General features: G+C 37.4%; 1 protein-coding gene across 1 annotated transcript in view; it reads left to right on the forward strand.

Annotated features, from left to right (window-relative positions):
- LOC111874541 (poly(A) RNA polymerase gld-2 homolog A) overlaps window positions 1-22,777 on the forward strand; it is a 48,649-nt gene extending 25,872 nt beyond the window's left edge. The window contains exons 7-12 of the mRNA XM_023870118.2: window positions 2,318-2,486; window positions 7,658-7,801; window positions 8,279-8,407; window positions 10,066-10,243; window positions 17,637-17,752; window positions 18,570-22,777. Of these exons, the coding sequence (XP_023725886.1) occupies window positions 2,318-2,486; window positions 7,658-7,801; window positions 8,279-8,407; window positions 10,066-10,243; window positions 17,637-17,752; window positions 18,570-18,715 (882 nt within the window). The 3' untranslated portion in view covers window positions 18,716-22,777. The remainder of the gene's footprint in view (window positions 1-2,317; window positions 2,487-7,657; window positions 7,802-8,278; window positions 8,408-10,065; window positions 10,244-17,636; window positions 17,753-18,569) is intronic.
- The last annotated feature ends 1,841 nt before the right edge of the window (window positions 22,778-24,618 follow it).

The following is a 24,618-nucleotide window of genomic DNA, read 5'->3' on the forward strand; positions in this document are numbered from 1 at the left end:
TTCAAGACTACTGAATCCAACATGTACTAAGCATGTAAAATATTTGACTTAGGAGCCTATTGACAATAGATTATATTTGTGAGAGCTTCCCCTGCACTACCTTCTTTCAGTTTCATAGAAGAACTGCCTGGTTATACTGAATAGGAATCAGTGTATCATAACCCAAGGAAGTGGAGAAAGATACTGAAAAACAAGAAAAGACTAAACCTGTCCAACAGTAGTTATATATGCGCTTTTTCTTCTCAAGCTATGTACGTAGTGTGTTCAAAAAGTATCGAACCTTCTTTTTTCCCACATAAACCAATGAAGCGCAGGAGGCTCCCTTCAGTGGAGATGTGGAGGGGACATTCATGCGCAGTCGTGAATTTTTTCCGGCCGCAGAAAGCGTCAGTCGCTGGCAGTTGGCCTATGAGTGAGGACGTGTAGTGAGTGCTCGTCGGATTCCAGTAAGGTGTAAAATGACGGAACAACATGAGCGGCGATATTGCATCAAATTTTGCCAAAAGCTTGGCAATACCCAAGTGGAAGCCATTTGCAAGATTCAACAGGCTTTCGGGGATGATGCCATGAGCAACTCACGGATAAAGGAGTGATACAACCGCTTCAAAGATGGCCGCACATCAGTGGACAGCGAACCACATTCAGGCAGACCCTCAACAAGCCGAAATGAGAATGTCATTGAGCAAGTGCGGACTTTGGTCATGGAGGACCGTCGTATCACAGTCCGAGAACTTGCGAATGAGATAGGGGTAAGCATTTGATCAGTATATTCAATTTTGACCAAGGATTTGGGCATGAGGAGAGGGTCCGCGAAATTCATGCTGAAACTGCTAACAATGGAGCAGAAGCAACGCTGTCTGGAAATCGCACAGGACATGCTGGATAATGCAAACAGTAACCCCAACTTTCTGAAGACCGTGATCACAGGTGATGAGTCGTGGGTTTATGGGTACGAGCCGGAAACCAAGATGCAGTCGTCACAGTGGAAACATCTGACATTCCCGAGGCCAAAGAAGCACGGCAGGTCCACAGCAATGTCAAGGTCATGTTGGCCGTATCTTCGACTCCCGTGGGGTTGTGCATCATGAGTACGCACCACAAGGCCAAACCATCACAAAGAAATACTACCAGGAGGTCCTTCGTCACCTTCGTGATGCTGTGCGGCGCAAATGACCAGATCTGTGGGCAGCAAAAACTTGGCAGCCCCATCATGATAATGCACCCGCTCATTCTGCACATCAGATTCAGACTTTCGTCGCCAAACACAACATCCCTGTGGTTCGTCAGGCTCCCTACTCCCCCGACATGGCTCCGTGTGACTTTTGGCTCTTTCCCAAGCTGAAAATGCCGCTGAAAGGAACCTGATTTGAGTCAAGAGAAGACATCATGCGAAATTCGATGGCCCAGCTGATCACCATTCCAAAAGACGCGTTCCAGAAGTGTTTCCAACAATGGCGGAAGTGCTGGGAGAAGTGCGTGCATGGCCAAGGAGACTACTTTGAAGGGGATTAGGGTTTTGTACCTCCAAATCAATAAATGTATTTCTGCTGACCAAAGGTTCGATACTTTTTGAACACACCACATATGATTGATGAAAGATATTGTATTAGTAACTGGACATGGGGCTAGGATTGATAATTGGATTTATTGAACACTTATAAATACAAATAATTATAACACTGTCACTAATCTACATGCTCTGTATATCACTATGGCACACAATAAATCTTCTCAGTATCATATTTCTTCAGTACTTGTTGCTTTATAGCAGCTCCAAATAGCAGTCTATGCAAGTCTATGCCAATAAAGTTTACAAAATCCATGGAAAAATTATTTCTATATAATGTAAAAGGTGTACAACAGTAGATTGTACTTGCTTGAGACTGGTGACTCAGAACTGAGGAGTTCTGCCAGTTCATTCATCCCATTTTTAATCTAATTGTTTGCCAGCTGTTTCATTTGGAGAGTATGATCTTCTGTGATGTGATGCTGTATAGTCTGGTAGTTTACCAACATTTTGGATGAACATACAGTCCATGTCTTCAGTATTGAATAAGCCAGGCTAGTAGATTTCTTCTTGCTTCTTTGCTTGCTTTCCTCTTTGGGCTTGAAGATATAAACAATATGTTCCTCCAGAACATCTGTAAATTTCTACCAGTCTACATGGTGTCACATTGTAGACAGCATTGTAGTGCTTGTTACTGCTGCCTTGGTAGTCTTTGTTGCTCCATTGTGATGAGGGGTTTGTAAGCATTGTGATAAACCTTTTGGTTCTGCTCATGTAGTAATGCCTCTAACTTTTGTGTGTTATGAACAGTCATCATTCCCGCGCTATGAACTGTGCCTTGTAGGCTCCACCATGAATGGATTTGGAAGTGATAGGAGCGATGTGGATATGTGCCTTCTTGTACGTCATACTGAAGTGGATCAGCGCAATGAAGCTGTTATTCATCTGGGATATGTGCTGAAGCATTTGCGGCGCTGTGGTGAGTCATCTTAAAACAAGTATATAGTGTGGTACCTTAAGTCACTATATGCTCTTTTTGTGATATCTAGTTTGTATCGTGTTCATGTTCTTGCTATTTTAAAAATTAACTGCATGCAGATCTGTGCATAGTGGAATCTTCATTTAATGTTCCTCAATTTAAAATTTTCCTCATTTAGAATTCAATTTGTATGGTTCCAGCAAAAGTGCTCTGATTTTCAGTTTCTTCCATATAAGGTTTCTTTTGCTTATTGTACAAATTCATTGTCTCCTAAAGAAATATGAAATGGTAATTCCACTGATTTTGATGAGTCAAGTTGAGGTTGAGCACGACCACTTTTTGGAGAAAACCAAATTTTTTAAATATGCTGGAATATTCAGGAATCATTTTCTGGGTACCAACAGGATGTGCTCATAATTGATAAATTATATTAAGCTTAAGAATATATTCAGTTATTCAGTATTAGTGGGGGTGGGTTTCCCCATGCACCATGACTAGTAGTCTATTGTACGTCCCACTTTAATTTTTACTGTCGCCATACCCTACCGGTACTGGTGCTCGCTATCCCCTTTCTCCCAGCGAGGTCAGCCCTCTTCTGGCAGTGGTACCCAATAACTTCCCCATCTACCGGAGGCATTGGAAACTACTTGGGCGGGAAACTTTTTGTCTAATTTTGCTCAGAGGTCTCCTAGAGACATGAGGATCTTTTGCATGCCGTAAATCTACGACACGAGATCCACGGCTTAAAGTCACTCCCGGAGGACTTATTCCCTGAATTTTTCCGCCCTTAAAAATTCCACGACCTCCACCAGGATTGAACCTGCGTGCCTTGAGTCATGAGGTGGGAATGTAACCCCTAGACTACGGAGGCCGCTAAGCTTAAGACTATAAGTATATAACATATTTACCTGAATATAAGATGATCCCTTCTTAAAATGTTTAGTTTTCATAAAAATGTGTTTTTGTCCATATTAGGATTGGCCAGGCTTGCATTTCACAAAAGGTCTTCATTTTCAAGTTAAATAAACATAACTATTCAGACACTTGCAGAAACTCATGTTATTAGTACAAAGGCACAAAGTGTTAGTAGAAAGTACTGAATAAATTGCATTAATTAAAAAGACAAGGGTATAAAAAGGTACATTGAATAAACCAGTCCATGTATAACAGTCACTATCATTACCACCTCCTTCATCACCCAAAGGATTGTCTGCATCATCATAGATGCCTTCCCATACATTACTTCTTCACCCCAAATAATGCCTCAGGCAGTTTCGTCATCTTCCCTAGTGGAATCAGTGGACAATTTCCAGACAGTAGCCATTCGCCGTAGAGGTGACACAAACAATCCTTGAATGGTTTGTTAACTACCACATCAAGAACCTGAAACTGGGAGATAATGCTTTAAGGTGTAATCACTAGGTATGTGTTGAATTCACAGGTTTGGAGTTTCATGTTACCTCATACATAGCCTCAAAATGCTTCTCCCTGTTCATAGAAGAGCTCCTGGTCATCTGTCCAAGACTTCTCTGGCCAGTGACACATCCAGTCATTCGCATGGATTTAAATATGATGTATGAAGTTTTTATAGCGGTTAGAGTTGATAAAATCCTCTCAGGCTGTCAGCCATATCAGTTGGTTAAATATCACTGACATTTCAGGGACTATCTCTGTCCCCATTGACAGGGTCTGATGTGTCTGATTTGAATATAACACTGCATAGGTTTTCCTTGGATAGATCTTTTTGTGTGTGTGTTCAGAAAGGGTGTTGTACAGAGAGCATTACTGCTATTCTGAAATACCTCATGGCCAGTAGATTTTACCGTCCCATATTTCAATTATGAAGTTTACATGGGTTTACATGTGAATTTCTAAGTGGACCATGAAGTTTGTCATATTTCCAGCATAGACTAATTACATACCTCTTCTCAGCATAGTCCTCTGTAAGCTTCTTAGCTCATGTTTGCTTGTGAAGTTATAGGATATTTTGCTGCATAAACCTGATGGTCAACTTGGCTTTCTTATGCATCATCTCCCATGAACCAGGGAGCCCATCCAACTATACATTTTTAAATCAAACGCTTGTTCATCATTATCATCATCGTCATTTATGTGCCATCCTTGCTTGAGCCCTTGAAATGTTTTTTACATGGAATTGATATTTAATTGTTCTTGTAATTACCTCCAGTGTCAGATATATGCTTTACTTTCTTCATGACACAGCTCAGTGTTTGGTTTATCCCTCGTGCTTCATGACCATTAATTTAGAGTTCACATCGTTGCTGCAATGCACACCTCTTAATGTCTCAGACAGTGTGAAACCTCTCATTTCAACATGGTCACCCATTATTTATATCACAGTGTTCTTATTTTTTTCTCTCACAAAAATGAAAAATGCAAATTTTTCTGTGTACACATGTTAAACCTTCAGCCATCACACACTGCCATTCATAACACCACATTGCCAAATGCTTCTGGCACTGCACACTGCAGCATTGGTTTCATGGGATAGAAGTAGCTACAGCCACACTTACTTCACCTGTAAATAAAATGAGGACAGTGCTACAAAACTGCCGCATTAACCATCCAGAAAACAATGCCAGCAGAATACAACTGGTGATGTAAATACATTGACCCCAGCGTGGTATATTCCAAATATACGAGTATAAGATGGCCCTTGTTTTTTCAGATGCCGAAGTATGAAAAAACCTCGTCTTATATTCAGGTAAATACGGTAAGTTTTAATTGTAAAATGAGTGCTGTAAATTATTATGGCTTTCTACTTCTCAGTAGATTTCTCCCCATTGCTGTGACTGTGTTTCTTCCCTCTATAACAGGATGTTGTGAAACTGCTCATACTGGTAGGTAAAGGTGAGAAACAAATATAGCATTGAAGAGTTTTAGCTTGTGGGAGGTAATTCCATATAGTCCACTGAAAGTCATCTGATGTTTCAGAGGAACATGTTGCCTCCATTTTCAGGGTTGAAGAGTAGGTCTAGCAAGAAACCAGCATGAAGCAGGCAGCAGGGAGAGTGCTTTCTGACTTCTTGCTTTGTTTACACTTCACCCCTGATGATGGAGACAACGTGTTCCTCTGAAATGTTTGTTGACTCTCAGTGGACTGCATGGTGTGTTAACCACCACAGTGAGAAACTCAAACCCTACAATTATAACACTTTTGAAAAATAAACAGTACAGTGGCTCTGTAATTGGAATTTATAATGGTCAAGAAACATCTTCGGGATTACAAATGATATTGCAATCATTCAATTTGATGCATAGAAATTTGTGCAGTAGCAAAAAACATTCCTTCATACCTACTTCGTAGTAAACAAACTGTCAGACACACAGAAATTTTGCACATTACATATAATAATTCTATAACAAGGAAGTTGAATTTTTTATATTGCATACATTGAACCTGATATACATTTGGATGGCAAGAGTAGTGATACAGTTCAAAACAAGGCAGACTCAATAGAGATAATTATCAAGGTCACAGTCTTAATGTTGTGGAAGTACAAATATGTGTCATTAGACTGTGGTTGTGATTAAGTGGCTATAATGCTTCCAGAAACTCAATGTGCCTTGTCTTAAATCTATACCAGACTACTCAGAAATCTAACTAATACCATAGTCACAAGGCAAGAAGAGGCTGTACAGTTGAGTTTACACATATGAGCAGTGTACACTATTCCCACGTGGTGAAATGGTATGTGCTGTGAAAAGTATGTTGTGATCAGTAGCCATCATGACAAGGACCGTACAGATCCAGCAACATCAGAGGACGCAGAAAAACAGCGAGACCTCCAAAAAGTGAAAAGTGCAATATAATAAAATTGAACTTTAATTCATGAACTTTTTAACCAGTAATATAATTAAAACTAGTTAAAGTGAACTTGACGCAGTGATGAGCGTAAGTAGGAAGTGACTGTATAAGTGAAAGTGAAAGCACACTAGTGATCTGAATTGAAATTCGATTCGCAAATTTTAAATTTAAATTTTAACTTTTGACATTTAGAATAATATTTTAACTTGTGTTTTGTGAGAGGATCTTGATATATTATTGAGCGTGGGCCTGAATAAGATACAGGATCGAATAAGTGAAAAGACAAATATCATTGCGTGCAATTATACAGCTGTGTTTGTACACCTGAGGATGACCTCTTGAGGTCGAAACATGTAGCGTAATAATAATAAAAATATGTTGTGTGGTCAGTAAAATTGACTCTAATATTAATTAAATACACAACAGGATGCAAGAAACAATTTAAGTATACTCTCTTCACCTTTGTTACTTTCAGCATTTGCTTAATATCATCCGTAAATTGTGCAATAGCTGATTTTATCTCCTGTTTTTACTACAGTATCATAATGTCGAAAATATTTAACCTACCAATTTTAATTTTTGTAACTCCTTGTGACTTCATACTTCATATCACTATGTAAACTTTTTCTTATTTTTTCCATGATAGCATAGCTTTTTACAATCTTTGTTTCTCACAGATATCACCTGTACACACAGCACAACTGACTCTGTTGTACATGATACTGAAACATTGCCAAGCCAAAGTTCATATTTGAATGTGCTGCACTTCAAGGTCACAGTCTATGAGATTTCTATGTTAGCAGGCCAGAAGGCTTAAAAGGCAGTCATTAAGAAATCATATTTAATAATAATATGATTGTAATACAGACTTCTCTTTATTTTCTGTACTTACTGTAACAGACTTTTATTATACATGAGTTGCATATTGTGGCAGTTGAAAATAAATTGTGTTTTATGACTACAAAAATATGCCAAACATTTTTGTATACAAGAAAGTGTGGTTCCTTCCCATATGTGAGGGAAAATTGTATGCAGATTAATATGGTATATATGATTATGTGTGTTTGTAGATGTTTTCCTTGAACAGTTCTATCTTCTGGCATGTAATGCCATGTAGTCTGTTGGCTGTCAACCAACGTTTTGGAGGAACATGTTGCCTCCATGGTTGCCATCTGCTTTCACACTCATTTCTTGCTTGGCTTATTGTTTGGCCCTGAAGCTGGAGGCAACATGTTCCTCCAAAACATCAGTTGACTTTCAGTAGACTACGCTGCATTATATCTCTTCACAAACGCTGCTGTGAGAGCCTTAAATAAGATAATATGTTTTCTTCTTTTAACAGAACAGTTAGCACGGCCAGAATTAATCCAAGCTAAAGTGCCTATCCTGAAGTTCCGTGACACAAGCTTCTCTCTGGAAGTAGACCTGAACTGCAACAATTCTGTGGGAATACGCAACACACATCTGCTCCACTGCTACTCACAAAGTGAGTTCCTCATTAATTAGTTCCTAACGATCTGTTTTAATTTATTTCAATTAATATTATTATCTGTAATTATTATAATTGTCTTAGTGAAATTTATGTTATCTTCCACAGTGTCTCACAACATGGCCTGTTTTTTAAAAAGCCTTCGGTATTAATGCATGTGTTGAAAATCATCATCATATGAAAAGTAGATATTTCCATGATAGTATTGTACAATGATTTTTTTCTCATTCATCACTGGGTAATTTTTACAAAAAGTAATAGTTTGTATGTTGGCTCTGTTTATAAGTGATTCTCTTTTGATGAGTTTATCCGCATGTTCCATTTTCATGTTGGATGTGTAAGACACATTCCACTGGAGTAGAGTACTCATAAATCTGCCTTTGCTTACCTTGTTGATTTGTTGATGTTTATATGTGAGTGTTCGTTGCAAGTAAAAGCACTGCTTGGTGATGATCACCTCTATAATTATTGCAGTGGACTGGAGAGTGCGTCCTCTTGTACTCATTGTCAAGCTGTGGGCCCACAAACATGATATCAACAATGCCAAAAATATGACAATATCGAGTTATTCATTGGTGCTTATGGTCATTCATTTCTTACAGTGTGAGTATTATTGCTTCAGTTTTTATTAGTACCATACTTGTTTAAACTGATAACACTGGAATGGGTTACCATAAAGAAATGTTCTTTCTCATAAGCTAATCATACATTTGTTTCAGAAGTTTTGTTCTGCAGTTGACAGTGTTAAAATATTCTGGAATTATTTATTACTTTCTGTAACAGAGTTTTGAGATTGTATTCTTGGCTGTAACAATGTAAAAATGAGAGCATCCTCCTAGGTTATTAGATATATGTACATAAATTGAATAGCATATTCCTTGTCTTCTGACCATCCACATGATCCATCCCATGCTGTATCTGCCCTTCAGAAACTTATTTTGCAAAGCTTCATTGGAGTTTGTGAAGCACGAAACTGCAATGTGCAAAATCCAAAGGAATGCTTTCAGTAAGTCTTGCTTGTGAAAACAAACTGAGGCTTGTACACATTTCACAGCATGTGGCCACTTACTTTATTTAATTCTGCTGTTCTGTTGCAACAGTAGGCAGCAGTATGTAATAGTTCTGAGTATACATTAAAAAAATAAGTTTTAACTAATTTTAGCAAAATTTGACAATAACTGGAACTATTTGTAACAAAATTTTAGAACACTGAACTAGAAAAAATGATATAATACAGCAACTACATAAGAGTATGTACCTGATGATGACTTTAAAAGGTTGAAACAGGTTGTAGAAGTAACACTTACATAAAAGAGTGGCAACATAGTACATCAACAGCTTACAAGCATGACAAGAAGTTGCACCTTCAAAACTGTCATTGCAGATTGAATCATTAATTAGTGTAATATAGTAATAACCTGAAATTATATATAGACCTTTTAAATTATATGATGAAATGGTGTGATATACTCTGCACTTAGAATAGGATACCCTGTGGCATTACTGTGGACTGGCCTTGCATCCCTCTCCAAACTTGAAACACTTCAGTATTCATGTAACATTGTGGTAAATTGCAGCATTTGAGGCCAACATGTGAGATGTTTATTGACTGGAACCTAAACATGTTTTGAATCTGGTCAAATTAAACTTTAATTCCTACATGGAAATAATAGGTTGAAGAACATGTTTCACAAAATCTTTAAACAAAAGTCATGAGTCGGAATTGTAAGTTAATTTAATTTTGTTCAGCTTTATTGAAGTATGTAGCCTAAGGTTCACTACACTGAAATGGAATAATTCCACTGAATTTTTTAGTAAAAGATTTCCAGTCCTCATTGAAAGTTGGATTTACTGGAGCCATATAAAATGTGTTTAATTTCTGTGTATGTTTCAAACACTCTTCCTTTATGCCATATAGATTTTTTTTTTAATTTATCGCCAGTCGGGTGGGACTAAGTCCCTTGTACTGTGGCCAGTTCTGGCCTATTGTACCAGCCCCAGATGATAGGTGAGGGTGATTGTGGAGCAATTGGTGGAAAGAAGATTGGCAGGGAAACCGAAGTACTCAGAGAAAACCTGCCCCCAGCACTACTTTCTCCACCACAAATCCTACTTGACCAGACCCGGGATTGAACCTGAGCCGCCGCAGTGGGAAGCCAGCAACTAACTGCTTGAGCTATGGCACGGCCTATGCCATACAGATAGTGCAGTCTTAATAGTGGTATTACAGATAATCAAACAATAAATCTTCATTTCCACAGGTGGTGTTGCACCTCCAGTACTTCCATGCCTCCATGAAATGTATCAAGGTAAATTCACCCCACATTCAGATGTCCTGATGATAGACATGCATGAAGACTTGCAACCATTCAACTCAGACAATACACAGGCACTGGGCGAGCTTCTCCATGACTTTCTGCGCTATTATGTAGAATTTGAGTGAGTGACATTTATATGTTTTAATTAAGATGCAGTGAAAGTAAAGAAATAGGCCGTCCACAAAGTAAAGACTCTTCAGTGATTAAAAAATAAAAGAATAACATTAAAAAACTATATTTATGTCATTACTAAAGACCTTGAATCATTTCTCTACATAATCCCTATGAAGATTCAGTCAATTGTCATATCATGTGATGAGTTTCTGTATGCCTGCTTTGTAGAAATCTGCCACCAGTCCATTGAAACAGTCTTTAACCATCTTCTTCACTACTTTGCTTCCCATGTTCAAGCCACCCAAAAAAGCTGCGTCAGATGTGTGAACAAGTGAAAATACTTGGAGCCAGTTCGAGACTGTAAGGAGGATGGAAAAAAATGTCCCAGGCAAAGTCAGGAAGTAACGCACGTGTGCTAGTGGTCTTTACTTTCTGGATGACACTCATAGTAATATAATATCTTTAATTCATATTGACTAAGCCAGTGATGCACAGGGCCACATTGCCAAACTCCCCTTCGTATGCGAGCTGTGTGATACAGATTTTATAATAAATAACAAAATTTGTATTTGATGTTAGTAGAAACACTGGAACTGCTTTTGTAGAGAAAGGCAGATGGCATTCTTGAAATACATGTTCTGTAAGTAATTATATTAGATAAATTTCAAATTAATGTAAATTAAAAAGTTCTGATATTTGTAAGTAATTGAAACGTAACAGTTTACTAATGTGACCATTGAGCATGCTCTGCAGTTGTCAAGTATTCATGTGTGGTGAGTCAAAGGAACAACTGAGATTCTTATATATCAGCTGGTTCCATTGTACAGATTTACTTAGCTTCCTCAGTGAGAAAGCTTGTTCACATACGTAAACATTGAACAAACTTCGGCCAAAGAGTAAACTGAGCAAGCAGTTATTTCTTGCTTGGTGTACTCTTTGACTGTGAAAATGAAGGTAATACATTCCTCTGAAAGGTCCACACATCACGTTACTACATCCTGGAAGGACTATACTGTACTCTTCATAGTCACCAGTATGAGAACCTCAAAGCTCATGAGGAAAACGTTGATTTCTTCTAATAATGATTGAAAATGTTGCAGAAACTCTACCTTTACTAAGCCAACAAACTTCAGAATAGTGCACAGTATCACCATATTCACCTTTTATTTCATCAAGGAATACATTGTGTTTGTGGTATAGCCCATGTGGCCTAATAAGTTAACTGCACTGATGACATCAGTCATTTTCTGAAATCTCAGCGCTTTGCCAGTCTAAGTTTTGTTGATGAGTACTGCATTTCTGCTGTATTCATTCATTCTGAAGACAGTTTTGCATGTGCTCGTAAAGAAGAGACTTCATACTGTTATTAGAACCATTCATAGAAGACAACAGAATATAAATAAACCCAGCAAGTACAGTGGACTGCAATTAAAGTAAATAAAATTTTCTACATGTCAGTAATAACCTTACAGCAGATAAGCCAGTGCTTACAATTATTAAATAAAAGCACCTGCATAATGCTGACAGACTCGTCCCATAAAACCCAGAATTGGAGCATTTCCATATAATCTTAAACTGGACAGAGCTGTAACTTGCGAATTTCTTCTTTAATGTGGGAGTCCAGATGGGTGAGATTTCCTTGCAACACACTTGGTGGACCTCATCATATATATGTCAGGCTAATTTTGATGTTTCCAACAGACCTTGCACCAGATTGTATTTGTGCCTCTTAATACTAACTAACTCATGGAGATGGGCCCTTCTTGAGAAGCTGCAAGTTGTGCAGCTACTCAAGAATTTCCAAACATTTTATAGAACTCAAAGGTTCATACCATGTTCACAAGAAATCTCCATTGATCCCTATTCTGAACCAGATCAATGCAGTCCATACCATGCGATTCTGTCTCTCTAAGATCCATTTTAATATTGTCCACCCACCTGTGTCTTGGCATTCCTAGTGGTCAACCAAGATGTAGGGCCTCTTAACACATACTTCCAAAATATGCCTGTTTCACTGACATAATATCTGACTGAAATAACATGAAGTTTGGTTTAAGATGAGATGACTTGACAGCAGTGGTCTAGCGAGACAGATGTCACACATGCTGACAAATATACACAAAGTGCTATCAAATGGTAATTTCTGTGATGAACATGGAAACCCTATGAAGCCAAGGATTATAAAGGACTGCAAATCATAAGGGATAGGTTGACAAAGGGGACAGAATGGCAGTCAGTTACTTGATATAATGCAGACATGGAAATCGACAAAAAAAATAGTTTTTTTTTGCCTGTTAGAATTGACAGTTGTGAACAGCTGTCTCCTCCTAACTTTGTGTGGTGCCAGAATGAAAACAGAAAAAACAAGATGTGACCTACCTTTCAGCATCCATGTACTATAACTGGGACAGTTCCTCAGTCTACACACTTGATCCCTGAAGATGAAGGCAGAATATTTCTCTAAAATGCATTTGCCTAAAAGTCTACACAGCATCACAAAAAATCACAATCTGATGAGAGAAAAGATTTACTTTCCCATGTTTCTTGTGAGGCATTGCAGAGTAAATGATGACATAATTTAATAGATAACAGGGCCAGCTGAACCTACAATTTAAGGTCTAGTCATATCATCCTGCATGACATTTGTGCGAACTTTTCATATCAGACATCGAACCATTCCAGCTCATACCTTCTTGTAAGCATGTTGCATCTAGTATCTTCTGAAGAATTGTGTGTTATATCAGTTTTATCAGAAGAAGAGAATATTCAAAATAGTGAGAAACGTAAACATAAGTGCTTTTCCATCCATAAAATGCTTAATGAAAGGAAGACAGAAGGAGAATACTGAACTCTCTACAAAGAACTAATGGATGATGAAGAAAATATTTTTCAAAATTTTCGTTTATCTCAATATCAATTTAATGAGTTGGAAAAAATCAAAGTGGTGATAACTAAGGAAGACACAGTTTTCAAGGAAGCAATAACTCCTAAAGAAAAACTACCAGTTTGCTCGAGGTAAGTTTACATTTATTAATTTCTACTTATGTAGCAATACAGTGTTATCAGAAGTTATTATAATAATCTTCAAGTCTGTCTGATGTTTGCACAGAATTTAGTGCTTGTTCTTGTGCAGTGTTAAATTCTTGAGAAAAATTCATATTTCTTTGAGAATTTTGTTTCTCCTGATATAGTTGAGATCTCCAGCTGTCACTTGAGTAGCTATAGGTAGATGGGCCGGGAGAAGGAGTGGGTGTCATCGCTGGATGGTATTGATGCTCTGGCTGTTGTGATGGTTGGGTTACTAATTCTATTTCTAATTTGGAAATGACTGAAAAAACTTATTCTTTTGCTATAGCCCTCTGATGTGGTGGAAATTTTCTTACAGTTACTGGCATACTGGAAAAAAAATGTATCGATGTCATCTGCTTGCTTCTGGTTCAGTAGATATTTCATTATCACAGCCAAAGAGGTTTCCTGAGGTTCAGGTTTCTTTAGGAATTGTCATGATTTCAACCTTGTGGGTAAGCACACCAATGGGGCAGTGGACTTTGGTGTGTTGGAGACTGGTGTACCTGATTTTTTAGACAAAAATGTGGGAACTGTCGGGTTATCTTCTGGAATTCTTTCCATGTCACTGGAGCTTTCATCATGTGTGTCCCCTTCTGCACAATTTATGGAAGTGATGGTAGTCCTGTCCATTAAATAGGGTTGAAGAAAGGACAACTCATCCTCAAATTCCAATTTTTTTACAGGCACACATTATTGCCCACTTTTAGTTTCTTTCTGCCTCTTCATTGCACGTTGAAACCTGTCTCTCATAGCATTCCAGTATTTTTTACACTCTTTATCTGAAAGAAAAAACAATTAAATTAAAATAAAATCGACCCAATTCAATTTTTCAATTTAACTTTAATTTCTTTTCAGATTCCTGGCTACTGGAGACTCTTTTAAATCTATAGCCTTCAGTTATCACCTCAGAATAAGCACTGTGCAAAACATTGTTGTGGACTTATGCAACATTATTATACAACAGTTATTGGAATCGTATATGCCCATTCCAACAACCAAAAGATGGTGCGAGATTGTCAATGCATTTTGGAATATGTGGAACTTTCTGAACTTTGTTGGTGCCATTGATGGTAAACATGTTGTAATAGCAGCCCCTGCTAACAGCGAATCCTTGTATTTTAATTACAAAAAGACATTTTCAATTGTGCTAATGGCTCTTATGGATGCTAATTATAATTTTATTGTGGTGGATATTGGTGCCTATGGAAAAAATAGTGACTGGGGTATATTTGCCAACTTGAAGCTTGGAAAATATTTGGCTCAGAAAAAGCTAAATATACCTGAAGATAAACCATTTCCAGAGACAGTAACACCCATGCCGCATTGGGCATAATTGGAGATGAAGCCTTCCCACTGAAGACTTACTTAATGAGACCATATTCTGCTTCACAAGAAGCCAATCTCATAAAAATTAATTTCAAAAAAAGGTTGTCACATGCACGAAAAGTTGTCGAAAACGCATTTGGGATTCTAGCCCAAAAGTTTCATTTGTACAATAGAAGAATACAATTGAAACCCAAGAATGCAGAGAAAGTTATATTGACCACATGCATACTAAACCATTTAATTAAAACCGGTGGTAATGTGAACTTTCATGTACAATACCAAACTTCACTTAATTCACCTAATAATTTAAATACAATACTACATCAAGGAGGCAACAGTCAACAGAGGCTGCTTTTCGCATCAAGGAACAATTTGCTAGGTTTCTAAATTCCCCAGAGGGAAGAACGGGCTAAAACATAGGCCTACACTCTAACTTACATATCATTGTACTTAATTAATGTTTAAAATAAAATATTTCTTTACTTACCAGATGTGTGTAACTTTTGAGCAATATCTCTCCATGCTGTGTCCTTTTTTTTTGGGTATCACTATATCTTTTGTCCTGTAAATCATAGAAAAATTAACACTCCCATACTAATTCAATTTTTCATTGTCCATGATGGCAGTGCACTTGGATGTGTATGAATACGACTGAGACTCGTTCATACTGTACGTATTGCTTCCATTGTGGTCTGGCACAGCACGTTCAGACACATAGCGTATCAGACAAATATTCTCTCCGAGAATCCCGCACTGAGTCAGACCGTGCCGCATCGTACATGAAACGATTGAAGCATGATGATATGAATGTATCTGGAAACACTATGTCACGCGGTGACGTAACGCGCAACGCTAACGTAACCGTAATCAACGTCCTACTGTGACGTGGCACTCATTACGCCACAGGCAAGCACTGCAGCTATATAAGTGGNACTATGTGTATGAAACGATCAATGCAGGATGATATGAATGGACCTTTAAAGACTAGGATATGGTTAGTCAGGGAGTTAAAGGTTAATTTAGGGTCTCAAAATTATTTAATATATTACATCTTCAACAAGTATGCCATATAAGTTCTGCTCAGAACTTAATATATTGTAACGTGTTTTTCTACTGAAGATGCCGTTTGGATTGTTAATTGGTTTATTTAACAACTTACAAGTCTTGGCTACAATTAATTATAACACTGTTACAGGTTTACGCAATTTACAACCCTACACAATAATCTGTCCACTCTGTCCTCAGTAGTCTACACATATTCACAGTACGATACGGGAGTTATTCCACTGTCACTGTATTACACACTCCCAATTACTTCTCTTGTGAGCCAAGCATCTGCTTCTCACACTGTCACTTCTAATCACACGTTCCGGTATTCTTCTTTCCGCTACAACTGAACTCGGCGACTGTTCCATCTGCACTGTGTCACTCCTGCTCACACACTACTAACTACTAACTACTACTGACTGACTGCTGACTCCCTGGCTAACTCATAACTCTCGTAACTAACTGTGAATAGTGTTCGCTGCTCCCTATTTAGCCCCGTTATGGACAACACAGAAAACAGTTACGTAATAGGCACCGCTGTTGCGTAACATCATGTTTACCAACTGCCTAGGAACAGTCGTTGCACGGACTCCCCACCGTGTTTACAAAGGCGTTGCTGGGCAGCGCTGCTGGGAGTTGTTTACAGCTACATAGCAACTGCGGCGTCCCGTGTTATGTCACCGCAGGGAAAGGGGTGTCTACAGAGCGTTGCACACTGATGGACGGAGTGGCAGTATGTGACATCACTCGTGAGATCACAGAGTTCACGCGACCCCCACCTCCCACTGGGACTACCTTCGTCAGTAAAATCCATTACCAGCATTAATTTGCATTTCAACCAATCGCAAGAGAAGACTGTGACTCTGAAATAATGTGAAGGAACTACGAAAATGTCTGTAAACATACGTCTTTCTGGTTCGGATATGGAGCTTGGGGCGGAGAGCATTCATGCTTGTTTTCCCACCGAAATGGAAGGTTACAGCGGCTCTCTTCATGATGAACTACGAGAGAGCACAAAACTGTCCCGAGACTCAACAAGCAGCGGCTGCTTTGGTTGGGTCTGAACATGCTTGTGCGTCAAAAACGATTTGGACGTCGACGATGACTTTTATGACGAGTTACCCAGAAAACACAGGAGATGGCACGAAACACTCCCGAGACTGGTCCACCAGCGGCTGCTTCGAGTGGATCAGAAGATGGGTACGTGAGAAGATCACAGCAAATGGCGACGGCCACAGCACACCAAACGTCGAGGGTGATCGCTCAGCAAACAACGATCTCAACAGCCCAGTGACCAGCGATGGCGAGAGCACAGCCAGCGGCAAGGGCGACATCACACACAACGACAATGGCAAGAGCACTGCCAAGGGCGAGGGTGACCACCCAGCAAAAGATGACAGCGAAAGCTCAGTGACCAGCAATGGCGAGGGCAACGTCACACACGACGACGGCAAAAGCACAGCCAACAGCGATGGGCCATAGCGAGATCACAGAGTTCACGCGACCCCCCCCTCCCACTACGCCATCCACGTCACAATATTATACACAGAGTTGTTATCCAGGTGCCTGCCTGTCCTGCTTTTGAGAACCTAGAGCTTTATGTTATGATGCATTCCTTTAGCCAGGGAATCAAGATTGAAGGTGCCAGGTAATCGACTACACCATTTCCTGTTAGCTGTAAGTAGAGACTGTTAGCCAAGGGCCACAGTGTTAATGTGGAAATCAGGTCTGTGACAGCTCTAATGATGGAATTTTTAATTGATACTCATGACGGTTAACTAAGCTTTGGTCCATTATACATTTATCTTGCTTAAATTTATGAATTTATGAGTGAAACGTACGTGTAGAAAATCAAATGTGTAAATTGTTCATGTTACAAAATCTAAATATCATATGTTTCTGCTTCTCTTTCCATACATAGAACTAGAAATCTAGAATCAAGTGAATTTATGTTTCAGCTTCAGCCAGTATGCCATTTCTGTGCGGTTGGCATCCCTTGTACCAATAGAAGAATGTCGTAGAGCTCGTACATACAAAAATGACCCCCATCAATGGAAATACCTTTGCATTGAAGGTAAGAACGTTGTTCATTATTCTTAATCATGAAGCATAAAATTTCATATCCAAAGACCTAGTGTGTTGATCCATGTACAAGTCACACTGTCAGAGAACTGACCACCAAATCTGTGGTGCAGGGTCTTTTGAGAAGTTTATGGTTGCTTAATTGGTCAAGATATTCCCTGTTTCCTATGGAACCTGAAGGTTCTTCACCACATTCATGAGTTCATATTAGAAAAAAAGAATTTTAACGTTCATTCCCAATTTCTGTAAAGCACATTTATGATCTGCATCTTGAATTTTATGATCATGTTTTTTAACTTCTGTAATGATTGACTTCGTAACACAGAAATGCTGTACTCATTGGTTTCGTTTCATGTTATTCGTTCAATACTTGAGTAACCATTGAAGAGAACAATTTGAAGGTCACCATTCCTTAAGAAGGTAACATATTTTAGGTCAAAAAATTTATGAACTTAAAAAGTGGCTCCCCACCCCCAAATGGAATATAAGATGCAAGAACTATTCAAAGTCTGATATACACTAATAATCCAAAATCGACATGTTGCAAATGAAAGTGGTGACGGACATAGCGTTTCTCCAGGAAACATGGATATAAATAAGCTATTTTTCTGTTATAACACAAGGTGTTAATTTCCTGAATATTATGATTGTGTATTTGGTACACAACTTTATAAAAAATGATTTAATTACTAATAATAACACAAACTATTATGAAATGTTTCAAAAGTACATAGGACTGAATTGTGTTGAAGTTGTGAATTTGCTTATAAATAATTATATTTGCCACATTCTCTGTTCCTATTTGACAGAGCCCTTTGACCTCACGAATACAGCTCGATCAGTGTATGATCGAGATGTGTTTCAAAGGGTAAAGGCAGTGTTCCAAACTTCATACAACAGCCTGAAGAAAACTCGCAATATTGAAAGTATATTCCACTTAGACAAGAAGGTTTAGGATGCATCCAGTTATCTTTGCCTTTGTCTGAAGAGGAAAAGAAAAGTAGTTACCACAAAGATGATTCCACAAATTTCATGGCAGATTTTTTTCTGCGGTGCTTGAGCAAGGTTGTGAATGTGTGTAATGCATTCCTTGCAGTTTTTTAAGCCTTGTGATTGGATGGTGTTTGGTATGGCACCATAAAAAATGTATAGAAATCTGCCTGTGATGGTCTGTGGTGAAACAAGATGAACATGTTTGGGGAGTAGCAAAGCATGAACTAGTCAAACTTGAGAATAATACTTGACTGTGATTATGGTTGCAGCTTTAAAACTAGAAGAGAAATAATTTGAATATTTTGTTCATTTATATAATAAGGTAATGTTCCCCTTCCTCAAGACTGAGTAACATTGATAGAAGACAAGAAAAATTATTGAAAGAAAGTTTTCTGACTAAAGAATATACTAAAATTGGTTATTGCTTCGTGTCTTTGCTGGGAAGTTAAGCATTTTAATTTTTAACAAAATAAAGCTATTCTTTGTTTTTAAAATGTTTTGCATAACACTTTTCCTTAGAGATGCATAAAATCTAAAATAAACCTAAAAAAGTAAAAAGAACTTAAAATCTGGTGATCTAGAATGTTTGAGGACACCACAAAAAAAATACAGTTTGTAAACATGACATGGGATAGCCATTGACAGCTGGAAAAATAACAGTCATGAAAATATGTAACAGAAAAATGTTTGGATACTTTTTTAACTTTGGCAGAGCTAGAATGTTATTGTCCAAAAATTCTCTACATATGAAACTTATTGAGCATTATGTGTGAAGGAGCCTGTAACTTTATTTGGTAGTTACTGGATAATGATGGAGTTGAAAATAGTTATAAATGATTTTAAATTGTCATTAGCATTAGGATTATTTTAAATATCTGAGAAGAAACAAAATCAGTTACTTGTGTTCTACGCTCAGAGAAAATTATTCAAACAAATGTGATGTTTATTTCTACATGTTGGTAAAAAATTGAGAATTCTTGTTAGTGGAGATGTAAGTGTAAATTTGTTGTAATGACATACATGTCACCTCACAATGGCATATCCATTTTTGTCATTAGTAAGTAATGCAGCAAAACTATCAGTAATCATGATCATTGTATGTAAATTGGTATAGAATGAAGTTTATCTACTGTAGCTGCATTGCTTTGCATATTCTTTCTGTTAGAGATTTTAATCTGTATTTGTTCTGTGCATTCCTTGTAGTAATTATCAAAGTAAATATTATTTAATAGTATCAAACCATGTTAAAATGGCTTGCCATTTGACCAAAGTACAATAGTTGAGATATGCTGTAAAGATTTGCACAGGGTGTAGAAATTTTCTAGGTAACCTTAATGGCAATAAAAAGGATCAGTTTGTAAAGGATTTTCTTTATATAGACAAGCTAAGCAGTATTTCAGTGAGTGAAGCCAGGTGCAAAAATATTAATCAAGATGATGCACTCTTATTATATTTCATAAAATTGGCAATTCTCCATGGATGGATATATATTTACATACTTACATTCATGCATTTTAGGACTGTTATAACACAGTTTTGCATGGATATGTTGGAGCAACAGTAACATCTTTCATGACCCTGAGATTATGTTATGTAGTGAATTTTGTGGTTTAGGGTATCTGATTTGGTAATTAATTTAGAGCAACGATTGAATCTTTTGACAGTTGTCCAAATAACTATGAAAGTCTAATTAAAACTGTGAGGATGTGTTTAGCTTGTATAGTTACAATGTTAACTGATTAGTTTTGTAGTGTACTTAAAATAGTTGTTTAATGTGGTATCAATAAAGAGACAGATATGAACTACATGATATATGATGAAGAAATTGGCAATTTTGCTCAGTTTATATCCTGTTGGCTATCTCAAAATGTTTCCATTCTTGGAACTGAAATACTGTAATTCCATGACTATGCTACCAAGTATGCACTCAGGTTATCAGTTGTAAAGAGAATCCTGTTAAAGTAGAAACATAATTAGTTTTGATAAACCCATGATATGAAATGTTCCAAGTGTCTTACATAATCTGTATATATAAGTGCCAAAAATATGTTTCCCACTGCAGCTTTTCTGAATTGATGAATTAAAAATTTCTAAAGATATTATTGGTATGTGTTTTGCCATGAGATGTGATTGAAGCATGGCAAGTTCATACTACTAGTTTAATGTTTCGAGAAGAGTTTTCTCTGTCACTGGACATAGTAATATTGGGTGGTGTAAGTATTTTGCATGGTTGCCCTTCTGGTCTAAGCATTCCCAATATGTGCTAATCATGCACCCTTATCATATGTATTCTCATTACATTGTAGAAATTTATGGCAATGTCTGCTATACAGTTATTAAAATTTGCTGTTATGATTTTTCTTTCTTTCTCTTTCATTTTATGTCCATGTTCTTTATTTTTTTGTTGTTTTTTTGAATAAAGTATTGTTCACCAATATCCTAAACACTGCATTTAATTGAACTCTAGTGTATGTGTACTTTTGTAAACACCAAGTACAGAAACTAATAGGAGTAGCAGCAATAGATATGTATAGATCTCTCATGTCAGTATTTTAAGGTCAACCATGCAGTTTTTACAAGAGAGTGAGATTTGTCTACTGGTTTATGGGTAATTATGAAATAAACCTATCAGCAGTCCATGGCTATATGAGAGAGAAATATTTAACATTATATTGAATCCCTTAGACAAGTATATACTAATTACACAGTTTATTTATTTTTATTTATTTTCTTCTTTGTGAGCAGTATTTGTTAAAAAATTTGTTGTTCTTGTATTGCTGAAGAAGCTGTTAATGGACTGTACTGATTAAGAAATTTAACAAAAGAATTGGAATAAAGATCATAATGGAAGATGGCTTCTCATATCATCTTCAGAGTTCAAGTGTACATGTTAATCAAACTATGCCATAGTTCAACATAATGATCAATGTACAGTGCACTGCCAAAATTCTGTGTCTTGTATGTCCCATATTTATGGGATCACCAAACTAAAATCGTTTCATTAAGCAATGATCTTTGTAACCTTTATGTGTATACATGGTTAATTAATTACATTACCTTCTAATGCAGCATACAAATTTTATAAATAATTTTCTGTTTTAATGATTCAGGGGAGGACACTCTTATCACAAGTGAAAAGCTAACTTCTAATACATGCATTTTATACCAACATATCACCATGTGTTGAGAGCAAGGTAACTATCTTTCTGATGAATATGGCCCTTTTATATAATCTGATATATTCTACTTAATAGATTATGTCTATGGGTCATATAAAACTGTAATATCATGCATGACTATTCCAGTAGTGTGTGTTCCAGGATACTATTGTGCCTTGGCAGCACAGCTGAGAGTGTATTGACTTTCCCAGGCTTAGCAAGAGCCATTACCATTTATGTAACAGGAGTGGGTAAGAATCAGGGAAGCCTATTGTCATAACTGTTTTATATACATATGATTGTCTTCACATTGTATGACTGATGGAAAAGAAAACGTTCTTCAAAGCATTCACTAAAATATCTGACTTCTGTGACAGTATTTTCTGCTGTAACCAGTGTAAAGAGATGCAGGTTTTTTAATCTTATAAACAGGAATTATAGTGAAACCTTGCTAATCTGAACTATATGAAGAAAAGCTAATCATGATTAGCAATAATCTAGATCTGCAAAGTGATAATAAAAAATGCTAATAACTTTAATGTACTCTTAAAACTAACTTCATGGAGCTGAGTCCTTGAGAAGTTGCCAGTTGTGCAGCTACTCAAGAACTTTCCAACATTTTATGGAAGCTGAAGGTGCATAACCATGTTCACAAGAGCCCTCCAGTGTTCCCTGTCCTCAGCCAAATCAGTTCAGCCCATACCACTCATCCTATCTCTTTAAGACCATTTTAATATTATTCGCCCACCTACATCATGGTCCTCCTAGTTGCCTCTTTGCTCCCATTCATCCTACATGCTGTGCCCATCTCATCCTCCTTGACTTGATTATTCTAATTATACTTGGCAAAGAGTGCAAATTATGAAGGCCCTCAGTATGCAGTTTTTTCCAACCTTCTGTCACTTTATCTCTCTTCAGTCAAAATATTCTCCTTAGCACCCTGTTCTCCAACATCCTCAATCTTCCTCCTTTAATGTCAGAGACCAAATTTCACACCCATACAGAACCACAGGCAAAATTATGGTTTTGTGTAGTCTAATTTTTACGTTTCAAGACGGAAAGCGAGAAGGCAGATGGTTCTGGACTGAATAGTAGCATGCATTACCCGAATTCAGTCTCCTCTTAGTTTCTTCCTGAATCAAATTTTGATTTGTTACTGTCATTCCCAAACATGTGAATTGAGCCACATTTTTTAAGGCTCTGTTAACTATCTTTGTGTCATGATCTTGCCCTGCATTTTGGTGACAAGACAGCAACATGTACTTAGTTTTCTCTATACATTTACCTTGTGACCAACATGCTTAGCAGTCATTTTGAGACTCAAATGATTCCTACACATGGTTCATAAGATATTGTGATTATATCTGTCTTATTTCAAAAGTTGATATCAGAACTAGGTCTAAGATATTATGATCTGGGAGTTGTATGTGAAACTCTACCTTTAGCAGACTCAGATTTTGAAGAATGGAATAGCATATAAAAGCCTTCTATGGCAGAAGTCACATTATGGTGACAGAGCAAGAGATCTTTATTGTAAGGGTATAACAAACAACTGAGGACACAGGGTTCTGCAGTTCTGAGAGCTAGTATTGGCATCATTACCCAGTGTCAGAACTGGATACTGATCAGCAATGTTTTACTGTAAGTCTGTAGAAGTGATAAAATTGTATCAAATTCTTCCTAAGTATGAAATTATAATGGGATTTATAAATGTATTCAGGACCTCTGTATGTAGAATTCTTATTTATCTACTATAGTTTCTAATCAGTGCGATATTTTTGTAGAAATGCTCTTCAGGGATGCTGGAAATATTGATATGGGAATGGTCCTCTTCTCTGTGACAGTTTGCTCATCTAATAAACAGATGCCACATTGTATTTGTTAGCACTCTTGCTCATATTCAGTAAGTCACTGATTTTTAATTTTGGCCCTGAGGCCAACAGTCCTGGTTGATATTCTTGTCCTCAGTCCCCCTAGGCAGATGCTGTGACAGTACTTAAATATGTTATGTAGTAAAGACAAGCAGCGGCACACACACAGGAAGACTACACTGAATAACACCTGTACAGTGTGGAAACAAGAACTAGCCGCTCCAGCACTTTAGACATAGGGCGAGTAACCCTAACAATTTTAAATTTTAAATTTAAAATTTAGAGACATTTTAAAGGATTTTAAAATCATAACTAAAGATTTTATAGTGCTACTACAGGAAAAACAAATTTGACGTGTGCAATATAATCTACATACCAGACACATATCAACGAGGTAGATGTTGATAATACGAAGAAAATAACAATGTGTTTTTAAATGTTAAATTTTAGACTGGGTTCAGTGTAGCAGCAACGTTAAGAGTATACACCTGATGATGGCCGATAGAGGCCGAAACATGTAGTGTGGAAGAGAGCAAGACCAAAGACATATAATATATTGTAACGTGTTTCGTTACTGAAGACGCCGTAGAGATGGTTAATTGGTTTATTTAACAATCTACAAATAACGGCTACAATTACTTATCACACAGTTGCGGGGTTTCACACTTTATAACCCTAATCGCATTAATCTGTTAACACTGTTGCGGGGTTTCACGATTTATAACCCTATGCGCAAATCAGTTCACTCTGTCTTCAGTAGTCTACACGTTTACAGTAGGGGAGCTAGGTATCACTGTATCACACGCTCCCAATTACACAATTACACACACGTCCGG

Source organism: Cryptotermes secundus, unplaced genomic scaffold, assembly GCF_002891405.2.
Source record: "Cryptotermes secundus unplaced genomic scaffold, Csec_1.0 scaffold818, whole genome shotgun sequence".
In the NCBI taxonomy this organism is placed as follows: domain Eukaryota; kingdom Metazoa; phylum Arthropoda; class Insecta; order Blattodea; family Kalotermitidae; genus Cryptotermes; species Cryptotermes secundus.